General features: G+C 38.6%; 1 protein-coding gene across 1 annotated transcript in view; it reads right to left on the bottom strand.

The window, feature by feature from the left end:
- Window positions 1-24,230, bottom strand: part of FBXO11 (F-box protein 11) — a 115,741-nt gene extending 91,511 nt beyond the window's left edge. The window contains exons 1-2 of the mRNA XM_067156704.2: window positions 24,060-24,230; window positions 23,244-23,588 (exon numbers count right to left, since the gene is read on the bottom strand). Coding sequence (XP_067012805.1) covers window positions 23,244-23,588; window positions 24,060-24,156 — 442 coding nt within the window. The 5' untranslated portion in view covers window positions 24,157-24,230. The remainder of the gene's footprint in view (window positions 1-23,243; window positions 23,589-24,059) is intronic.
- Window positions 24,231-24,297: the final 67 nt, after the last annotated feature.

Genomic DNA, 24,297 nt, shown 5'->3' with positions numbered 1-24,297 from the left:
TACAGATGTTTGCTCGAAACAGGGAAAAGCTAGCAAAAATCACCATTACTACCTCACGGCATGCCTGTATATCTCCCATCACAGAAATATATATATTTTAAAAAAATGTTTGCACTAGCAGACACTAAAAAGTTCGGGGAACGGGCACGTGCAGCAATTTTTAACGGTAGTGCAGTCACACAAGTGCGACCCTTTACCTGGACATGCCACTTCAGCTTCGCTTTTTCTCGAAAGTAACATTTTCTCTAGAATTCAAAATTTTCCAGGCAAAACCAGTTTAAACCAATAGTTTCAAATGTTGCACAAGCGTTGCAGGTATATGCTGTTCGTAAACTGAAGTATCCATTTTTAAAATCGTTGAACGCTCATAAATACCTTGAGTCAATTCTTGGAAAAATCAACTGTTGCCAGTTTTTTTTAAGTGTTACAAGCATAATCTTTTAATGAATAACAAACATAATATTACAAATTATTCCTTTGACTTTCCAAAGCTTAATAAACAAGTTGCAAACCAGTTAACAGAAAACTGGTGCATGTGGAGGATTTTGAAAATTAAAATTTTTCCAAGGAAAATCCAGTGTAACGAACGAATGCTAATAGTTGAACAGTACGAGGGGCTTCTGAAAAGCGACCACCTCTTCGGGGATCTTCGGTACGTAGGGGAATCTCAACTTAACTGTACGGGTATTTTACTGGACATTTCTGAATACCCAGACGTCAAAATCCTTTAAGTCCATTCTAATTAATATGTTGCTATATTCAGAGTGCACGCCTCTAACTGCTATCATCTACTGGTATACAAATAAGACTCTTGTAGATCAGATAAGGGAAGAGTTACAGATTATGAATAACATTTGTGGTGTTGTCTCGCTTTGCCATAAGTCTATTGCGGCACTGATGTGCATTTAGCATACTAATTGGTCACTTCGATCAGAGCCGACAGCTGAACTAATTTGTAGCCAGGGAATCTGGTTCGCGATCACAGTCTATTCTCCGTTGTTATACAGACGTGAATTACTCTGTATTTACACAAACGGAGCATCAAGTGAGCTAGATGCGAATCTTCGATCGTAGTAAGGCTGGCGGAAAGAAAGAAAGAAAGAAAGAAAAGAAAGAAAGATATGCAAGCTCCCAGTTTTACGTCATTATTGAGAACACGAACATAGCCACGGATTGCTAACCGCAGAGACATGAATAATAATAATAATAATAATAATAATGTCCTCTGTAGGTTTTCGTACATTCACACCCGTATCACAAGGTGGGAATCAAAAGTTCGGCTAAAAAGCACATAATACGGAGTTTCTACAAACATACAAAATATTTGAAGGATTCTTGAAAACTGACTTATCCAAACATTAAGAGGAATTTGCTACCATCTCGAAAATCTGTTGCAAAGTAGAGTTTTGTGTCAACATATGCATGACTTCTAGTTCAATCTAGCTTTAAAACAGTATGCAATACTGCCGCAGTCACCATCGGGTTTCGAACCTCTCGGCTTCTCAGACGAATCGTTCAGCGTGTGGCTTAACATGTTTGGATTTTTTTTTTAAGATTCATTGCTTACCTACATGTTATGTTTTCCATGCACACACGACAGAACTTGGTATAATTCATGTTGACTATGTGGTCTTAAGAAAGGCAACATTGTAGTACCTGCTTCCAGTTGAGGTTCAAACAATGGCGAACGTACATTTCAGAAATATTCAATTTCTCTGGAATTATATTTGAGGATTTAAAAAAAATTGGTCCATAATATTATCGAACATTTCTAATGGTTGGAAAAAAATAATTGCATGACGCGAATGGTTATTAATAAGCTTTTCCAAAAAGTTCCCTTAATATGAATCCGATAGCCGCTAGTACAAGGACAGAAGCTGAAGAATGTCCTCACATCTGTATGTCTTGGATTCGTGGTCATACAAGATTTGATGGAAATGAAAGAGCAGATTCTTTAGAAAAATTAGCCGCCACATCAAACATCGGAATTACATATGATGAACCTCCAGTGTGCTATGTTAAACGACAAATCAATGGAAAAATGGCTGGACTTCTAGCTTGAAAGGATCTATTACAAGAGAACTATTCTTCCCCGAAGTTAAAGAGATGGACTTCAGAGTAAAGTATTAGTGGCTAACTTTGTCCTAACGCAATTTCTATTGGCACATGGAAGATTTAAACCTTACCTTCAGCGATTTAAAATCCAAATTACAGACGGATATTTATGCTTTTGTGGTTTTGTTCAGACAGTTGATCATCTACTTTTATCCTGGCCTGTGTTGGAATGAAAAGACATATTTGAGTGCCACCTGAACAGTTGTGATCTTATATTTTCTAAACCACTGCATAATATTTTCAAGAAGCCTTGTTATTATAAGCAAATCTTGACATTTATTCAGTGCATCTTTAACAAATTGAACTCTTAATATTTCGTTTTAAAATATTTTAAGATTATAACTTAAAGCCCTATGTTCTCTTGTGAAATAGGGCTCTATGCTGTACTGGATATTCAATAATAATAATAATAATAATAATAATAATAATAATAATAATAATAACAACATTCCGGAGATAGTGGGTTCATTCGAGCCCCTCTGTCGGCAGCCCTGAACAAGGTTTTCCGTGGTTTCCCATTTTCACACTAGGCACATTTTCCTTCACTTTCCTATCCCATCGTCACCTAAGACCTATATGCGTCGGCGTGACGTAAAAACTGTAAAAATAAAGTGAATAATCTAATTAAGTAATGAAATACGGTGTTACATTAGCTCGACTCTATTTATTAATTGTACAAAAATAAATTCGTAGGAAGTACAAAGCAATGATGTGCTAAAATGACACGCCCACTATTCTAACAGGAACATAAAATACCAGCATACAGTGTATATATTTAAAATCCGCGAACATTTGCATAAAAATTGGTACAGAGACGATGGAAGATGTGATCTATCAAGTGCACTTTGAAAAAAAGCAGGAAGTGAAGATTACTTAGTGTATAAAGCATATAAAACGGATCATCATTTCAAGAATATCCGGTAAGGTGATTCGGACGCAACTGCCTCTCCAGTTCATATTGGCCTAAGTAATATCTATCACTGAGGGCTCAGCAGACCGTTTTCATTACCGTCTTGCCCTCGCCTTTTCTTCCTCCCTCGAATTGACTTAACTCTGGCAATAGCTAAAGATATATGAACCTTCCTCGGTCGCGGCTAACGCTCAGCTGTTCCGCAACATTCCCGATATATTTTGGTTCCTAGAGGCGCGTCGTTTAGGTGCTGAAGGCGTTGTGTGGACGTTGCGTCGAACTGTCGGTGGGGTCACCCTTCGACGAGTGTCCGACAACATGCCGGAATGGCACCCAACTGGAGACATGTTGCCAAGAAAGCGGCAAAATGTTATTGACCATTTTCTCGCGCTATCGCTATCATCATGTACGAATGACCTCAGAATAGCAAAACCTATGATTCTGCGAGTATACAATGTCCTTACCTTTAAAATAATAATAATAATAATAATAATAATAATAATAATAATAATAATAATAATAATAATAACATACATACATTATCATTATAGACTGTTATGCCTTTCAGCGTTCAGTCTGCAAGCCTCTGTGAATTTACTAAACGTCGCCACAATCCTCGATTTGCAACTAGTGTTGTGGCCTCATTTAGTTCTATACCTCTTATCTTTAAATCATTAGAAACCGAGTCTAACCATCGGCGTCTTGGTCTCCCTCTACTTCTCTTACCCTCCATACCAGAGTATGGAATAATAATAATAATAATCTCGTAACACCTAAGCTGCATTACGAATTAACTACTTAGATAAATGCAACATAACAGTTGTTGAATGTATCTCAAAAACACAATGAATTTCTAGCAAGCCAAAAATATCTGAGCGTGATATTAACTTACTAAAGTGCAATAAATTTGATGTAATTTTTACCATAAATGATAAGAACCTTAGTTTCGACTTCAATAAAAGTCATCCTCAGCCTATGAACACAAAATAAAAACATGCCAAATATTATTTTTTACGATTTGCTTTACGTCGCACCGACACAGATAAGGTTTATGGTGACGAGATGGGATAGGAAAGACCTAGGAGTGGGAAGGAAGCGACCGTGGCCTTAATCAAGGTTCAGCCCCAGGACTTGCCCGGTGTGACAGTGGGATTCGAACCCACTATCTCGTTAATGCAAGCTGATAGCTGCATGACCCAAATCGCGCGACCACTTGCTCAGTAAATAAACGCACTAAGTTTTTGTTACATACTGTACTACAAACTACGTATGTCTAGCATTACAAAATAAGATACATTACAATATTTTTTAAAAAATAATTAACGGCTGGACATACCTTCTGCAGAGTGAAGGTTTGGCATCAACATAACGTACTACCAAAAGAAAATCGGGCAGCAGAAATAGGCCAAGGGATGGAACCGTACAATGTATTAATCATAGAGTGGTCAAGAAAGGAAGTTCGCACATTTATACACATTCCTTGATTTTTAACACATTTTAGTACTTCTAAAGAATTGAATATGGAGTCATTGGTTTCAAACAAACCTCCATTACTGACCATTCTGTGATTAATAAATTGTACAGTCACGCCCATTAGCTTATTTCCACTACATTATTTTCCTTTATACGCACCTTGTGTTGATGTAAGGCAGAAGGTATGTCCAGTTCTTTCTTAACTATTTTTTAAACATTTTATTGTACGTTAGTTTGTAATATTAGATGCACTGTCGGCCAAAAAAGGAAATACTTTGATGTTTTCAAATAATATGAATTTAAACAACCCAACCTTAAGTTATAAAATACATCATCTTCCACCTTTTTCCCCACACCCAGATAGCGTCATGGACGCAAACTGCGTTGGCTTTGTTTTACGGTCGGATGCCCTTCCTTACATCAATCCTATGTGGAGGGATGCATTCAGTATCACCTGTTTCTGAGTTTTTTGTTATTTGCTTTACGTCGCACCGACACAGACAGGTCTTATGGCGACGATGGGATAAGAAAGGCCTAGGAATGGGAAGGAATCGGCCATGGCCTTAATTAAGGAACAGCCCCAGCATTTGCCTGGTGTGAAAATGGGAAACCACGAAAAACCATCTTTAGGGCTGCTGACAGTGGGGCTCGAACCGACACTCTCCCGGATGCAAGCTCACAGCTGCGCGCCCCTAAACGCACGGCCAACTTGCCCGGTTTTCTGTGGTTGTTGGTAGTGTGATATGGTATGTGTATAATAAGAGATGTGCACAGGAACAAAGAAATTCACGTAATCCTCAAGTCGGAGGAGGCAGCTCGGAGTGGTTAAAATGCCCCATCCGGCCAGGAATCGAAACCGGAATCCTCCGATTCGAAATGATGACCATTTCCGCCAAAGAGCTGGACAAATTAATAAAAACCGAATTAGCGGTATTATGAACGCAATTATAAAATACATTATTGCTAAGCGTTACACTTTCCGTTTTTTGGCCGGCAGTATATACAAAGTCTGTACTTTACGATATGTAACAAAACCTTAGAATGTTTTTCTGTTGCATTTGAAGGCTGAGGGCGAATTTGAGACTGAAGTTCCTGCAGTGGAGTAATTTGTGGTAAGAACTACGTCTCAAACTTATTATAATGAGTAAACACAACATCTATGCTACCACCATTAGAGATTTTTCTAAGCTTGCACTGTATTTCCAATTAATCATATGGATGTGCGTTCGAAAAAGAAGTTACACTTCGTACACTGGCGGAAACAACAATGCGACATTACGAAGAACACGTCCAGTCTGAGCTGTGTACAATGCAAATCTACGAGTATTACTATCAGTTGTGGCATGAATTCGGTTTCAAAACAGTACATCAACAATGCGGTAAAACGGAAGTAATTTTTTAAAGAACAATTAACTTCCAGCATCTAGTTTTTCATACACTGTTAAAAATTAACACTGGGACACCAGAAAGACGAGAACAACGCGAGCTTGCCGAGTATAATGTCCAACCTTTGTCCCGTTTCTCTACGTGGTCAGGTATGAAGCGAGATTAATCTTCGTAACGAGTTTTACGAACGGATGCCCTTCCTGACGCCCCCATCAGAAGAGTTATTGAGATTAATGATGTATGATAGTCAGAAGGTAGAGAGTGAAACCAAGTGCCGGTAGATAGCCTACTCCTGTCGAATAGCACCAAGGATCTGTTCAAGGGTTTATCTCCATCCAACGGACCAATCACCATCAATAGAGTCATAGGCCCACACTCCATATGAGCACTGCGGAGAGGTTTGGAATTTAATCCAGTACCACCTCTGTTCTGATGGTAACACTTTTTCCACCAACGGGACTTACAGGCTAACCACGCTGTCGGACCATATAGACTTCACGCCTTGACGATCATGGCCACCAGGCGGGCACGCCGTATTAAGTCCCAACTTCAGGCAACGATACGCTTGAGCTATAAAAATGAATGGATCCGTAGAGAAGAACGCTTATTCGAAGGTGAGCGGACGAAATGTATTTTCTCAACGGTCTGTTTGCAGACCGACTTTGCTGTACGGGAGTGGATGTAAGCGCGGACAACTGCTAGTAATGCTTCGTAAATGTTCACGAAATTAATTTTTACTTTCACAAATAACTGTTCGTTGCGCAGGGTTTAGTTGCTACTTACGGTCATCCATTAAGAGAACGTGTTTGACATGTGAGCGCTGCGATCCCTCCGTCAGTCGTTATTTACGCGCGCCTTTCCACGTGATTCATTCGTCCCATTTCTGGTAGTTATAGAAGTGTACATTGTGTTATCTGCGTCCCTCGTTTACTATAATATTTTATTGTTTATACGTATTTAAGTATTATAGTTATTATTTCGGTAGAATCCGGTGCTGTAAGTTTTACCTTAGTGTTTTAAATCAGTTCAGTTTAATATTTAGGTTATAAGGTTCTGTATTCGAGTGCTTTAGCTTTAGTGTCAGGTGTCTATATAATTTTATTTCAAGTAACGTGTTATGGCGTACGGCACCTATCTAGCAAAATTTCGAAAGCTCAGAAACGCGAAGGATTCATTGGCACTGCTGTGGACAATATCATTCGTCTTGGGTGTTCAAGTTCAAGCTCGTATGACAAGGGATGAGGAGAGCAACGATGCATATGTTGGAAGGGGATCGAACGTACCACGACTGATAAAGCAGTCCAAGCGGTTAGTAAAATTTTGTTTTTTCTTGTTGAAAAGCACCGTGCTTTCGCGGGTGTTATGTCCTGTATTTGTACGCTGCTTGGCGTATATGGCAATTGTTCAGATATATATGATAGGAGCTCCACGAACTTCACAGTCTGTTTTAGACCCGGTTTAGAAGTAGGCTAATATCTGTGATTATCCATTGCTGTAATTCCTTGCATAGACCTACATATTTATTTAAAAGAACGTCTGTCCGGCATTTCGAATGACCACAAGGGTCCAGAAGAAATTGGCACAAATACATTGCTTGCCATATCAATGCTCGAGATTGTTGTATGTATTGCAGGAATGTTATGACATCAGGCGGGATTTTTCAGCTAACACTTAAAAACGTGCTCTCCTATATTGAAAATGAATGGTACTCTCTGTACAGAACGGGTACTAATAGCTACGAATGCATGCTGTCGGTTGGTCGAATCTGTAAATTTCGTTGCTTAGGGAATATAAAAAGCTTCATTACGAAAACTGGCGAAAAAATACTACTTGGAGATTCAATAACAAACCAGCTGACGGATATCTCGCAACGCAGCGCGCCATACTTCTGGCAGCAGTTCTCATTACGGCGGCATCTGTCAAAACCCTTCTCTTACTGGACAACCTGTAGAGACTTGGACAAGAATTATTGACACACTGGGGTAAATAAAGATTAAATCAACTTACATATTATGCTGTTATATATGAATGTACAGAAGGTCAATTACTGTCAATGAATCTTCTGCAGTGCTTCAATTGTGTACTTTATTTCTTTCTAACTGATTCGACATTGCTGTATAATATATCTGGTGAGTAGAAAGAATATTTTCGTCTAAAGTTTACGGCAGTTAAGTAATAATAAGAAGAATAATAATGAAATGGCATATGGCTTTTACTGCCGGGAGTGTCCGAGGACATGTTCGGCTTGCCAGGTGCAGGTCTTTCGATTTGACACCCGTAGGCGACCTGCGCGTCGTGATGAGGATGAAGACAACACATACACCCAGCCCCCGTGCCAGCAAAATTAACCAATGATGGTTAAAATTCCCGACCCTGCCGGGAATCGAACCCGGGACCCCTGCGACCAAAGGCCAGCACGCTAACCATTTAGCCATGGAGCCGGACAATAATAATGCTGTGTGTCCTCAGCAGAGCCCTGGTGAATGTTGACGACGGCACGCACGCGCGCGCACACGCACATATACACACACAACCCCCGAACCATCGGAACTGACCAACGAAAGTCAACATATCCCCGGGCCGGTTCCCGGGGTAAAGGCCAGTACGCTAACCATTTAGCCATGTAGCCGGACAGTTTAGGATTGGGGCTTGACGATGAATGACTTTCAACAAGACACTTCTGCAGCTACAGAAAGTGTGTAACAAATGCCTATCCTATCTGCCTTGAGTCCTGGGCTTCCCACAAAACTATTCTGACTATGCCAGAGAGCAGCGTCACTTCCACAAAATTGAGCCGTAATTACAAAATTTTGGAACTACGGGTTCTGCCCCCCTTCCCACCACCTTAACGTGACAACGATTTGGAAGAAAAATTAAAAAAGTAGGAAGTGTATTGTTTTCTCGTCGAGCACACAACAACGAAGGTAGATTTTCGGCAACGGTAGGGGTGGGAAAAGTAGTGGACATGAGCTTAATTAATGAAGATTTATTAAGTACACTGTGCACGGAATAACCATACAAAATGCTGAATGGTCACGTTAAGTTGTAAACATTTGCATAAAAGTTTAGAGAATTCCTCACTGCATGGCAGGTTAGTGTATGGTGCTGACCAGAGAAAATAATCACCGAGTTTGGTGATAAACCGTTTGGTTCTAGACTGCATAACGGATGCCGTCGGCCGTAGACCTTGTGTTCACGTGCCTCAATACGAAGTTTGGCTCCGTCCTATTGCACAGGGACAAAAGAACGAACGTATAGGCAGGTGGCAGGAAGGGCCTTGGAGAAATGTTACATTGAACGACGTACTCTACACACCCACTAAATTGGAAAGTGCTCCCGTGTGAAGCCGGGGTTCTTGTCTCCATATAAAAGAGATTCGAAAGATGTTCTTAGTGAACGCATATCACCGGTGGGCCTATTTACTTCACGTGAAAATGGGAAACCACGGTAACCAATCATGAGCACCGCTGACAGCATGTCAGGAGAGCGAGCTTACCAGCGCAGTGTATACGGCGCTTAAACCTGTTTGGACATTTTTCCGTCCTTGAAGGTCCACGATGAATTCTAAACTTTTTTTCCCCCCTTTCCCCAGAGTTGGAGTCTGACAGATGAGTGGCAAAGCGCTAAACTACATAAAATAAACACCATCAAGCAATGTTGCCAATAATAGGTAATGCCACGCCCCTCTTACGGACCCTCACTGTTTTGAAAGTCATTCTCTACTGCTCAATTATATTTTCATAATAGTAGACCGAAGATGTTATACTTTTGAACTGAAAGCGTAAATAATTCGTTATAAGTTCAAATATTTCGCATTGCCCAAAACAAAATCAAGACGAGAATATTTGACATGGAGCAGATTAATTAAATGCCGGGAACCAAAAAGCATAATTAAAAAACAACCAGAACAACGAGTTCGCAATGCAATGATAATCACTACCAACTGAAACTGAACTAATCTAAAAAGTAACCTTCAACTAATAACTACGAACACACTAACAGTAAGCTAACATTGATGCTTTCACGGTCCGTACTTATAGACATATAGGCTTTTGGGCTTATGTCGTGTCAAGAAAATAAGGCGAAATTTTTTACGTTTCGCTGAGAACTTTGCTCTGCGTCTTCAGAAGAAAGTATCAACTGTTCAAGAGGAAGACTTCTCACCAGTCTGGTGACGAATGAACTGTTACGTGTCAGCCCCGTGGTAGCTTCTTTAGGTATTTCCAGGAATGGGCTGGTGACTCAGACAACCTGGTATCTCCCAGGCGGCCTTCCCGTGTATTGTTCTGGGCGGCCGGCTTACCCATAAGTTTCTATGAGATTCAATGGGAATGTTCTGCCTCCAGTAACATCATTAAATGTCTCGATCAAATTGCGCGAGCTATAAAAAGGGAGACGAACCCCGGAGAGTCAGTCATTGTTGGACTCGGAGTCAGAGTTGGACTCCATGTGGGAGTCAGTGTTAAGAGTGAGCGACAGTTGGACTCCGAGGTGGAGCCAGCGTGACAGTGAGTTGGGGTTCGGTGGCTGGGCTGAGGGCGACAGAGATGTTGGCTGTCGCTAGTGTCCCACCGAGATCTGAACCAGGAGCTGTTGTTGTGGCGTCGGAGTGTCTAGTGAGTAGCTGCATGGGAGACGGCGTACGGGACAGAAGACTGTGTACTGCCTTGGAGTACTGTGTATTTGTACTTCTGTGGATTGAGGACCGCCGTGACTCGGCGATTGAAGCAGTTATCGTGAGTGTGAGGATAATTAGACGTGGGTTAATATTCGCTGTCGTGAGTATCGTCCTGCTGTTGGACACTGCTGAGCTGTTGCTGACTGTTGTTCACTTTATGTGATTGTGTGAAGTCCTCGTGTGTTGTATAGCCAGGGGCACTGTGTTCAAATCCAGCTGTCTACGCACAGTGGCTGTACGAGGCGACTGGACTTGGGGGGAAAGTGAAAGTAAGGATTATAGACGTTCCCAGGTAGCGACCGGCCAGGACTCTCGGGTGTGTGTACAGAAGAGAGATTTGTAAATAGACTGGTAATTAGTGTGTGGCCATTCATAACTGGTTAGAATTGTTTGTGTTTAATTATGTGTGTGTGTGCATTTATTAGGCCATCCTGAAATAAATTACAGTAATCAAACAGATGGGAGTTTTATTCGTAACAGAACATACCACTTCCATTATTAACATCTAAATCCAAACTTCACTCCTGGAGAAGTCTTCCTCGTGAACAGTCAATATTTTTTTTTTTTCTAAAGATGCAGAGCAAAGTTCTCTGCGAAATGTAGAGAATTTTACCTTGCTTTCTTGACATGGGATAAGCCCAAAAACCTATATCATGTCTCTAACAGTAAGCTAATTATGAATTGTAAAAAAGAATAACTGCACACACGGAATGAAATAAAAACTCCTGACAATACAAATAGGCCTAATGTATGCACACACAAGGATAAAACAATATAACACAAAACAAGCACTAAACAGAATTTGCCAGAAAAGGGTACCAAGTGACAATGTGAAATAGACACTCCGTCTGGCGCCATAAGCATGTCAACGTCGCCTATGATACCATGACAACACCACGCCGTTTTTCGCAACACCAGCGCCAATCTCATATTCCAACTCTCGAGAAAATACCTTTATGCATTGTCCAGCTTTCGTAATTCTGCAAAATGAAAAGTAGTTTTGGTCTTTTATTGCACTAAGGCGACACCGGACGGCTTGCTGCGGTAAGGAGGCAGGTGGGTCCCACAGAAGGTGCAACAATATCACATGGGTATCCGACGAGAGACCAGCAGTCCTTCAGAAGGTGCAAATGTGGCAGCAAAAAATTACCGACTTAAAAGATTGTTGAAATACAGTACCTTTCCAAATTCATTACTTTTCAAAATTCACACATCTGCTCATCGGAAAATCCTCATTAAGTTCGAGAAACATCGTCACACCCTGTTAAAATTGTAGTTTGAATAGCCACATCAAGAGCACAAATAGGATCATTTTTTAAACACTTCCGCCGGTCCACACGCCTACTGTTCACCGAACATTGTACAGTTGAAGGAAAGGCAGATGTTGCATAAGGGACCTTCAATATTTTTGGAAAACTACTTTTATTTAGGGAAAGAAAACAAGACAAACAAAACACAATGAGCAAGTGTATCAGGACAAAGAAGTAGATTGATATACACAAGAAAAATAATAGAATGTTCATGGTGATAAAATGAGACACCCAGTGATGAGGTCAGAATTTGACATAACATTCAGGGACCTTAGTAAGCACATTACACCTGGGACTGGTGATATACATGCAGAATTACTGACTGTCTTGGTAAAATAGGCACAGTAAAACTATTAAAAGTTATACGATATGTAAAATGTATGAGCCAAGGGATGCATCTGTCAATTTTAAAAATAATGTTGAAAGCAGATGCCAATATGGGTGAAAACCACACTATCATTACTTACGTGATGCATGCAAAATGACAACAAGAATTATTTACAAGGAAACAAACTGAAGTTAAGCTGGGAGAACAGTTTGCATTCTGAACAAATGAACACCCAAAGCAACACTGACCCTACATCTCATGTTAGAAGACCAAATACAGAAGAGTACACTGAGATGTATGACATTTCGTAAGAATGACTGATCCAAGCTCTTAGATATCATGAATGTGATTATAATGAAGTACAGGAAACGGAGGGTTATCAACGATATGCACAAAAATCAATCTGCAGTAATAAGAATAAAAAGATTTGGTAGAAGCAGCTATCTGGAAAGGGATTAAGGCAGCACTGCAGTTTGTTCATCATATTTTAGTATGCATACTGGGTAATAAAAAGACCCCTGTGAAACTTAAGTCCATGGTATACTGTACTATTGTATGGACATTAGCTTTGCATGGAAGTGAATGGTGACCAGCTACTAACACCATAATTACAAAATCGAGATGAACATCCCAAGAGGGTCCTTATGAGTTACTCGAGTGGACAAAATACGGATAGAAATGATCAGAGAAATTATGAAAGTGGTCTCAATCGCTGAAAAGAAATAAGATTCCAATGGTATGGACAAGTGAGGAGAGCATAGCCCACTTCTGCAGCAGCAATAGTATTCAACTTGGAGGTACAGGAAGGCCAAAACAAAGATTGACACAATCAACAAATGATATGAAAGCTGCTAGAAAGCTAAGGCCGAATGATGTTTACAACAAGATTATATGGAGACACCAATCTAGTTGAGCAAACTCTGCAACCTGAAGCAGAAAAGTGCCAGGAACAAGAAGTAATTAATTTAGTCAATTTTTGAAATTAATAAAAATTTCTTCTTCTTCTTGACATGTTTCTCTTTTGCAGGTCATTCAAACAAAATATATAGTAGTAAAATATAATCAGATTAACAAAGTATGACTTTAAATGAATTAGAAGTGCAATATGCAACTTACTTTTTTATTTTATTTTTGCTATCTAATTTACAATGCACCAACATGGGCAGGTCGTACAGCGATGATGGGATATTGCAGAGCTAGGACTGGGAATGAAGCGACTCTGGCCTTAAGGCACAGCCCCAGTATCTGCCTGATGTGAAAATTGGAAATCATCCTAACGGCTGCCAACAGCAAGGTTCAAAAATCTTCCAAATGGGCATGCTCAGAGAAACGTGACCCAAACCATGTGGCCAACTTGCTCGGTAACTGTTACTTTCATGATGACATACAAGCCTCATACACCGATCGTAACTCAAAATTGTATACATAATAATAAATTTTTTTTTTTTTTTTTTTTTTACAGTTTTTGGAGATGCCAGAATTTTGTCCCGCAGGAGTTCTTTTACACGCCAGTAAATCTATCGGCACGAGGCAGACGTATTTGAGCACCTTCACAGGATCGAACCTGTCCAGTAGGGGCTAGAAGGCCAGCGCCTCAACCGTCTTGAGCCTCTCAACACGAAAAATGAGAAATTACTCCTACTGAAATTATGATACGAGAATAGAAGAGGAAGTTGTAGATGAATATATCTTGAGAAAATTTTCAGTTTACTATCTAAATTTTTTCACATGGAGTCAAAACAGTGTATGTGATATTTTACTAGAGACCACAAAAATGTATCTCAGGGAAAAGTACTTAAAATATTCTACTCTTCCCAAATCAATCCAACTTATACACGATACAGAAAGAAATAAAAATAGTGCAACTTATACATGAAAATAATTCTCACCTATTAATGACCATAACAGCAAAATTTAAAAAACTTAAAAAATGTTGCACCACAAATCAATATTCGCAACAATATTTTCTATATCAACGTCTACACAGAAAGGTGAAATTGTCTTTTTCCACTAAGCATGATATATCTGCTAATTGCTTTCAGCAATTAGACCATCTACAGAGCAAAGGGGTGTCAACAGCTGTTGCCATAGTTGGCAAATTAGAAAGGTTAGAAATGTTTATCAGAGTTAGTTTGACCTATGAATGGCAAGGCTCACAACAAAATTCAAATCATGGCTGTTTGTGGAATACAATGTTAAAAAGGCAGGCAATAGAGAGAGAAATAGATTACAGGCTGACAAAATTTCTGGGGAGTACACTGTAGTTTATATGAGAAAAGACCAACCCTCATTCAAAAAATATAGCATTTCAAATCATTAATCAATGGTCAGCATTCTGTCATGAGATACTGACAATCTTTCAAAGGAATAAAGAAACTACTTGCAAATATCTTTTCCTTGAGAAACTATTCATTTCAAATACAGTTATTCGGGATATTGTGTCTCAACTGCAATAACTGTCACGGACACAGTTCATATTTACCAGACATGAATAGTCCTGTTCAAATGTTTCAGGATATTTTGATGTTTTCTGAAATACTGGGCATAATGCCAACATGATAATTGTGGTCTTCGGGAAAACAAAGTGAAAACAAACAAATCTTACAACTCTAGCAGGACATGCCTTCTACATGCTTCGTATCCTCCGTTCATTCTAAACAACATGGTTTCTTTCAACCAAAGAATGGTTAAAGGTCCCATCCATTAGTGATAGGTACATAGATTTGTAATAACTAGATGGCAGATTTTGGCATATTTGCATGTTTTGCTTGTTTCAAGATATAATATGCCCATAAGAAATAAAGACGATTCATACCATTTGAAATCAAATGGCTAAGTTTTAAAGTGTATAATAAACGCATAGATACAGAATACACACGTTCTTGACATACGTACATATAAATGCATAATTACAGTTTTTATTACTGGTATTATTTTTGTATTAAACATATAATATTGTATATTGCTATTCAAATCAGTAAAACAATTCAAGGAAATGAATATGTAAACATTCCGTTTGCCACCGGAAGCAGTTACGATGTATTGTTGTTGACAGTCAACAGCATTAGCAAGACCTTGACAATATAGTCTTTTTTTTTTTTTTGTGGTTTCATTTTGATATTTGGTTCAGATGTTGGAATCAAAAAAATAATGTTTCATGAGATCTGAAGTAGCAGAGAGGAGAGATCCTTCCTCGATGCTTGACAGGGACCAACCTACCTGCCCCAAAAAATTATTCTTATTTATGTAGAAGAACTGAAACAGAAGCAGCCTTTAACTAAATAATGCCACCATTTCCATTGTTCCTATCGTCTTATCACTAGCACGACCTAACCAGTCCAGACCAATATTTTGTAGCTCTAAGCTACCTTTATCGTTCATCTTTCATATTATTTAGTATCTGTGGCTAATGTGCTGACATTGGCAGGCCTGTTTAGTGCAGTGCGAGTTTGCTGGAGCTTCACAATTAAGTATTTATTTATTTTCCACCTAGTCGATACAATCATTGTATCGACTAGGTGGAAAATAAATAAATACTTAATTGTGAATCTATTGAAGTGCGATACGGACCATGAAGCTGATTTGCTGGAGCTGACGTTATGTTGGACCTAAAACATATACTTTCATTTCTTAGTTGTATGAAGACCAGTTCCGGTCTAGAAAGCCAAGAATAACGGCCGAGAGGATTCGAGAGGACCACACGCCCCTCGTAATCTGCAGGCCTTTGGGCTGATCAGCAGTCGCTTTGTAGGCCAAGATCCTTCAGGGCTGTAGTGCCATGGGGTTAGGTTAGGTTTATGAAGACCAGTAACAACTAGCAATCATGCCAAAAGAAAAAGTATCTGGAAGTATTCTGTTTCAGCAGTTGATATTTGGAGAACCAACCTTATATATCAAGGAAAAACAAATATTTTGAAGAGTATGCAATAGTGCATATATTGCTGTTTTTAGCGCATAGATGCACACATGTTTTGCCTTCTTTTACTGCATATGAATCCACCCTCTAGTAATGACGATGTTTACAAGAGGTGGTTGGTACAGATGTATGACTAATAACTATTTATGCAGAAACTAGAGCCTGACAACTGTGTTGCACACTGTTAAATGGGTGTGTATTTAATACGTTAAACTATAAAGAAAGTTAATATACCAAAGTATTCCACACTTCTCTCAAACTGATCCAAATAAGCAAATTTCAAAGTAACCTGAATATTACTGTTAGGCCTAATTAAAACTTTGAAATCTAAAGCAATTTTATATTTTTACTAATATAAATATCAAAGGCACTCTAAAGATAACATGGAGAATTACATTCCTCCAGACATATTTGAACACCACAATAAGGGTGTTAACATTTATGAGGTAGACATAGGTAAGCAGAAAAAAAGAAAAGAAATACAGAAATGAGATGTAGACCAGGGATGATGAACCTACGACAAGCGTGCCACTAAGTGACACGCAAACACGAATTCTGTGGCACGTCGGACAACATATTACTCGCAAAAGTTTTAGTGATACTTCTTTGTACGGGGGTGAGGAGTAAGGAGGGAGCTAGCCCGGTTCTGGTAATACCGCCAACTGACTGGAAATGAAATCTGAATTGAATCTATAGTATGATCAATCGATAGGAATATCTAAATCTTTATTATCTTAAGCCAACAGCTGTGTCACACATTGTATAACATTTCTCGATGCAAATTTTGTTCCTAGCATGAATTCTATATTTTGGCTTTGTTGTGTAAACAACAACAGTAGTAGTACGTAAAGTGTACGCCAGATGTCCCATGGCGGTTCATAGTGTGTGTTCAAAGGTTACCAATAAGGATCTCGAAGATTGCTGAGGTCTCCCGATTCAGCACTACGGAGTCCAGGTACCAAAAGTTTCGCGAGTAATACTAACATGTTAATGTTTTTAACATTAAGCTTTAATAAAGTATGTGTTAATTAACTCTGTGGCCATATTTTTTGCAAATTTTATTAGATTAAAGCAAGGATATATCTCATTAAGCTGGGCTCAATGGCTCAGATGGTTGAGGCGCTGGCCTTCTAACCCCAAATGGCAGGTTCGATCCTGGTTCAGTCCGGGGGTACCTGAAGGTGCTCAAATACGGCAGCCTCGTGTCGGTAGATTTACTGGCATGTAAAAGAATAATATATAAGTAATAATAATAATAATAACAACGTAAATGTTTCCACCTTTTCAATACAATATATTCACAAAATTACAAAATTATACGGTACTAGTTTCGACCCATCTAGGGGTCATCATCAGCCGTATTGGAGCAAAGATCATTTGTGGCGAAATCCTAAGACAATATTATTTTAAAGAATAACAAATGATCTTTGCTCCAATACGGCTGATGATGACCCCTAGATGGGTCGAAACTAGTACCGTATAATTTTGTAATTTTGTGAATATATTGTATTGAAAAGGTGGAAACATTTACGTTATTATTATTATTACATATATATTATTCTCAGTTCAATACGGACCAAAAACATGAAATTCATAACCATCAATGTAAAAGAATGCCTGCAGGGCTAAATTCCAGCACCTTGATGTCTCCGAAAACCGTAAAAGTAGGTAGTGAGATGTAAAGCCAGTAACATTATTATTTTATTATTAAAATTTACCTGTTTTTAAAGTGCAATTTTTGGAGATGTTTGCAAAATAAAATCATGAAGCATTCCGCTGAATGGATTTATATGTAATGTTATCTAACTTAAATGCAGTCAAATGAGGGGTTTCATTTTGATTTTAGAGGAAATTAACCAATGACACACTAGACAGTAAAAGGCAATAAACAAGACCTTAAATGACATGCTAGTCGGTAAAAGTTTGCCATCAAGACTATGTAGTTAGATGTGTGAGGGAACAGCATCCTTTATATTTTGCTAGTAGTAATTACGAACATATCACTGCTACTATGACAGATCATATAACCTCTGGCAGTTGAATATGTCAACAGCTACCTCTATTCATATAATTTTTTCTGGAAAAGGCAGTCATTTTGTCCCCATTCTTAGGACTGAAAAAAAAATTATCATATTAAACTCAAACAGAACGCGCACAGAGAAATTCATTCCAACTTTCCGGCTTCCATCCCCAAGCAATTTTCCTGCATTTCACCTGTGTAGGAAGCATGCTCTTGTCACGAAGTATAAGAAGATAACAATCAATCTGAATCTATTTATTCAACATGATAATGAAGTCACTAAATCAACAAGTTTTGTTTTAGCCATCCTCCACTCAAAACAGCTACGAATCTATCAGACACTAACTTCCACATCGATCTGGCCTGGAAGGAAGAACAGATTAACAGCTCTCTCCACCACAGCTGCAAAGTTTTATTAATGTCAGATTTAAATCTCTTGCCTTGCAGAACGTGATTAACGCTGAACAGGATCAGAACAAATCATGGTATGTGTGCTGACCTGTAATACAAGGGGAGTGAAAATCCTGAATCCAACATGCAAATGCAAATTCCCCAGACAAACTATCAGCCACATTGTCAACATATTATGTCCTATCTTCCTACTATGGATTTCTTGGATGCTACTCCAAATTTACAAATAATTTTGATATTCATTTGTAATTCTTTCATGAAATTTTTAAATTGTAACTTACTTCTTTCCCTATGTTGTATTCTGTGATAATCTCTGCAAACACTACCACATTGTGAAGTGCAAAAACTACTGAAGTCTATAACAGAGTTCTGCACGAACACCAAGTGAACCTCTCGATATCACACAGGGATTCTTTCTAATCAATGCACAATTTGTTTGCTCTATTATTATATTAGTAATGTTTGTAATACCATATGCTAAACAAATAGTGCAATATTTTGCACGATGCTGAAAATCTCTGAAAGCAACAACGATGAAAACCTAGTTTCTTTAAGATGATGTTGCAGAAAAATACTTCTCTTCATGCTCCTTTCGATGTCCAATACTGCTGGACAGTCTTTTGTAGTCTGTAAGGAGATAAAGTATGGCTACCTATTCAGTTGCTCGCCACGAATGGAAAATCAATGCCGAAGACCATGAACACCCACTGCACACTCAAGATAGTGACAAGAGATGTAAAATTATGGTATCATGAACTGTGTGCTATTCTTGGAGTTACCAAGAGTTGTGACAAATGAGCATGACAGCTAGATAAGAAGTCACAACACTGGTGCCATACAAGTGCTAAAAGCAATATTAATAATTATATAGAGAACCATTGATATAATTTACTGGGGAGTAGGACATGAAGAGGTTTCAGAAAGGATTCACATATCCTGCAGAATAAGTTGAACGCCTCTCAGATAAATGTCTCAGGTGCCTAAGAACCACTATATATATGTGGATATAATTCAATATATTGGTGAGAATTAAAATGGTGGGCAAGCCCTCCGAGAATTGCTGTCAGCGACAGGCTAGGTTAAGATGCACCAAAAATCACAATTTGACAATAAGTCAGTACTTTTGTACCCAACTTGATGTAAACAATTCTTTACTCAAAAGCTCTTTGGAATATTATAACCTGTTTTTATATATGACTTGACTGGCCACTTATTTGTTCCTTTCCATTAATTGCAGGGATATTTAAGCGATGTGACATCCTACGTGTTACAGCAGAAATAATTGCCACAGTAACAAGAATGTAACTAGTGAGCATTTTATTTTGAGGCTTATGGATTGCTTTTATTCTGTAGCTAATTAATTCTTAGCTTTTGATGAAACTCACTAGTCAACAAAGCAAGACATAAAATTCTGGGCAAGCCCCTGGAAATAACTGTTGACAAAAGGTTAGATTCTGATGCATTGTTTGTAACAATCTGTCAGTATTTTCAAACTCGTCTCGATGTAAACACGAACTTTTTTGTCCTAAAAGCTCCTTGGAATATAGGACGATCAATAAAACAGGGGCCCAATTACACAAAATGTAGCCTCCTTCACATTATTTACGTATGAAACATCATGAAATACAATCAGAAGTAATTATTGCTGAGTTTTTGTAGTAAAATGCTTTAGAGTAATACAAGTATTTTAATTTCATAAATATGTATTATTGATTTAACACATGACATAACAAATTTGATACTTGGTTTGGATGTTGGAATCGCAGAGAAATAATGTTTTTTGGTACCTGAAGTAGCATAGTGACAGCCTGCTTCATTGCTAGCCAGGGACCCACAATCCGCCCCTAGACATAATCTTTCTTTTACAGAAGTATTAAAACAGAGACTGTGTGAAAGGTATTTGCGACCATTTTTGATGTTGCTATTGGCAGGCTTGGGTCAGCTGTCATGAAGACAATGTGTGTATAAAACGAAAGGAATAGAACTTGTACCATGTGTTCCACAAGGGTGCCACCTTAGTTGGAAATAAGAAGACCGTGCAGTTTCAAACTGTGACGCCGTACGCCCATACCATACTTGTCACATTTTAGCAGGACTCCAGGACTAAACGCACGTTGGCTGTTTCACGGCCTTAAGCTGGGGGCATATGCCCCCAGACCTCCTTTGCTTGCCCATAACCTACTGGTCTTGTCACTAGCAAGACCTAACCTATCCAACCAAATTTAATTGAATGTATCACTGTAATGACCTATCCAGACGAGTATTTTGTATCTTTAACCTACCTCTCATCATCTTTTGTGTTATTCAGTCGCTGTGTATAACGTTGACGTAGGCAAGCCTGTGAGCTAGTAGGAGCCGCTGTCATGTTGAATTTATAACCTATACATCACAAAAGTGCTGACTTATTGTCACAAATTGTAATTTTTGGTGCATCCTAACCTAACCTGTCACTTACAGCAACTCTAAGGGGCGCACCATTTTAATTCTCACTAATATCTTGAATTATACCACAGACAGGCAATGTCAGTGAGCGGTGTTAACATTCTTCATGTCGAGCGATAAGTGCACAATTCTCCATCTTCCTGACAATTCAAGTCAATGAACTAGGGATAAGTCTGTGATAATATTTACACAGTGCAGCAGAAACTCTTTATGGTCAACACAAATTTTGTGAATTTTTCCCAACTGGATGGCCATCCTGAGTTAGGCACGTACGATGCTGTACAGCTGAACAAGTAACTTATGAACCATGCTTTCAAAAGCGTTACGATAACCCAGGGGGGAAAATAGGCGGACGGCCACACACTCCAGGTGTCTAAATTATTTCTGTGGGCCCGTAAGATTCCAATAGGACAGACTATCATCAAAATCGCCAAAAAATTTACATGATAATTAATGTTTTAAGCTTTACAGTATCTTGTGATGTCCATTACATAGTTATAACTCTACAAGTCAGACCTGAATTTTCGGATACGCATGTGTGGTCAGATACATCATTTTTCCCTGCCAGGAATCTTGGTTCACCAGTGAGCTCATACTGGACCAAGTTGTGTCAGTAATTATACAAAAACACAGTATTTTCGCACCTCTACTTGTTCCTTGCTCTAATAGCATTTCAGAGCGCCTACAAGTGAACTGGCGATGCTCGGCTTTTTTCCTTGTACATAAAAAGTAAATGACCATATGTCCTTCATGTTAAGTGTTTACGATAAGCAGAGTACGCAAATCGTAAATGAACAGATGGAAAGCATCCAGGTAATTCCAGTTGAAAATACTCCACCAGTAATGCAGGTAGGCCTAACAAAGGGTGAAATAAATTTTAGGCCTAGACACATGCAAGAGACTTGGTTCAAGAAAATTGATTGACTTGATATAAAATAACACATTCAAAATGGGTTTCTTAAGAAATCACGCTGGCTTGCTATGTAAATCAGGTTAAAAAAAGTGGGCCTGTAGATTTTGTGATGGGCCTCTAAATATTGTGCTTATTTGCACCCGTGGGATAACCAAGATTCTTTCTCAATATATTTTTCAGCAGATTAGAACTTAACCTCCTAATGACAAGGAAACAAAAATTGTGTTGAACTATTTTTAAAAAACTTTGGTGTAGCCTATGTGCACAATTCCAAGGGCTATCAGTATACTCTGGTACAATAATTTTCTGGTTAACACACCGTCAACCAAAAATTTAGGAAGCTCTTATTCCATAAATGCAACTAGGTAAAAAAAAAACCCACAAGAATAGCTATCTACTTACTCCCATGTATTTTAAAACAAATTTCAACATAAAAGTTTCAAATGATCACCTTTCTACCACGCAACCAAATCACATTCATTCAGTATTATGTACCTATTAATAATATGATTCTACTGTTACCGGTATGGTGTTTTTGTGCAAGTTTGTTTTCTTTCACGTGCACAATCATATTACCCATCTGGCAAGAATTAATCATTGGAATTTGACAATTCGAAATGACTTCTTAAGTTTGTTCCTGAAAATGTAATAATTCAATTGCTACATTTTAAATTTGTAACATATACAGATAAATTCATAGCTTTCATTCTATTTTTGGATTACAAGTCAGACGGGATACAGAACACCCATCTCACTTCACGTTATCATAATCTGATAAGACTACAAGGAACAGTACATTATGTAATACATGTTGAGCTACATAATACTTGAACCATAGGAAATAATAGTGTTGCATACAACAGAAATTGAATAGGCCTAGGGTGCAAACTTGATGTATTATGGGACCGAGTTATTTTCTGCTCTAACCAAAAGGACTTCCTATATATAAATGATTTCACATTAATGTGATGGCTACTTGTGATACGAGGTTCGTAAAAGTAAATAAAGCTGTTACGCCTCAAAACATCCTCTGAAGAGATCTGGATGGTCATCCTTTGCAACACTGCTGCTGATTTTAACTTAATAGATTATGAACGGTTCAGATTTTCGAACATCTAAATCAGGCTAAACTCACTTTTCCAGTTACTGAACTTTTAACTGCTACCATTTTTCAAACAGACGTTACATAAAATGATGCTGCAAAATTGACAAAAATATATAGCCTAACACATAGAAATTAATCTGAGAAATACTGCAAAACACACCTGACGACAGTACACACTCAGCTGTTATCAGTAATATGCCCTTGGAACAAGACAAATATAAAATAAATACACTTACTTTCATTAGTTACAGAGCAGGTTCGTCGAGGTCGCTTACGGGCAGGTAGCATTGATGCTGAATAATTTGTGGAAGCTGATGAAACTGTAGAGGAAGAGGCTGAACTAGTACTAGCAGCACCATCGTGATGAGGAGGAGACTTTCTTCGCAAGTCATAGGGCGAATGGTGGCTATTATTACTATTTCCAACACCAGGTGTACTTGTGCTGCCTGTTGCGGTAGGAACTGCTGAACTGCCTGCAGAACTAGACGATGAGGCTCCAGCAGTTGCTGATGCACTTGAAGTACTACCAGCCCCAGGTATACTTTGATTTGGTACTTGACATTGGAGTTCACATGGTTCAGCTGTAAAAAGACAAGAAGAAGTTAAAAGAATAATTTTTATGTAACTGTAATATTTCACACTTATCATATGGTATCAATCAACCAAACCCATAGATAAGGAGCAGGTTAACTCAAATGAGAATAATTCATCATAAATATTACAGAATTTAACTATCCTAACAATGTAATTACTCCTAGTTTTTATATGCAATAAGGGAATCTTTCCTACAATGGTCCTTCTGTTATGTTTCTATACAGTATTTTTGACAGTAGTTTCGTATCCTTTCATGATCCTAAAACATTGGAATATGGTGCAATACCGTCATTTATTCAATATTAGGATAATTTCGTTCAGTAAAATTCTCCAAAAGTAGCAAGAAGACCATTAACATAGATTCTCGAGCAAGAAGCTGTCAATAGGATGGGGGACATGGGCCTAGGACGAGTCCAAGCATTAGGGTTCTCGTAAGGTATTCTCAACATTTTACTCACCTGAACTTGTTCGAGACGGCAGCGGAATTCTGTTAGCCCCTTTTCTTCGAGACCTTCTTACATATGAGCGTGATGATGTAAACGAAGCACTCGGCATTTTAGAAATTTCTACGATTTTCACACCAGAAAATACTAAACAAAGAAGACACTTCTACCAGCCCCGGCAGCCATTTTCTCATTCAGGAGACAGAAGAGTGAGTAGCCAATAGAAAATTTTCATGTAGTCATGTGACCAGCA

The sequence above is a fragment of the Anabrus simplex genome, chromosome 12 (assembly GCF_040414725.1).
Source record: "Anabrus simplex isolate iqAnaSimp1 chromosome 12, ASM4041472v1, whole genome shotgun sequence".
Taxonomy (NCBI): domain Eukaryota; kingdom Metazoa; phylum Arthropoda; class Insecta; order Orthoptera; family Tettigoniidae; genus Anabrus; species Anabrus simplex.
The sequence above is the reverse complement of the archived record's forward strand: the minus strand, read 5'-3'. Positions and strand labels throughout refer to the sequence as shown.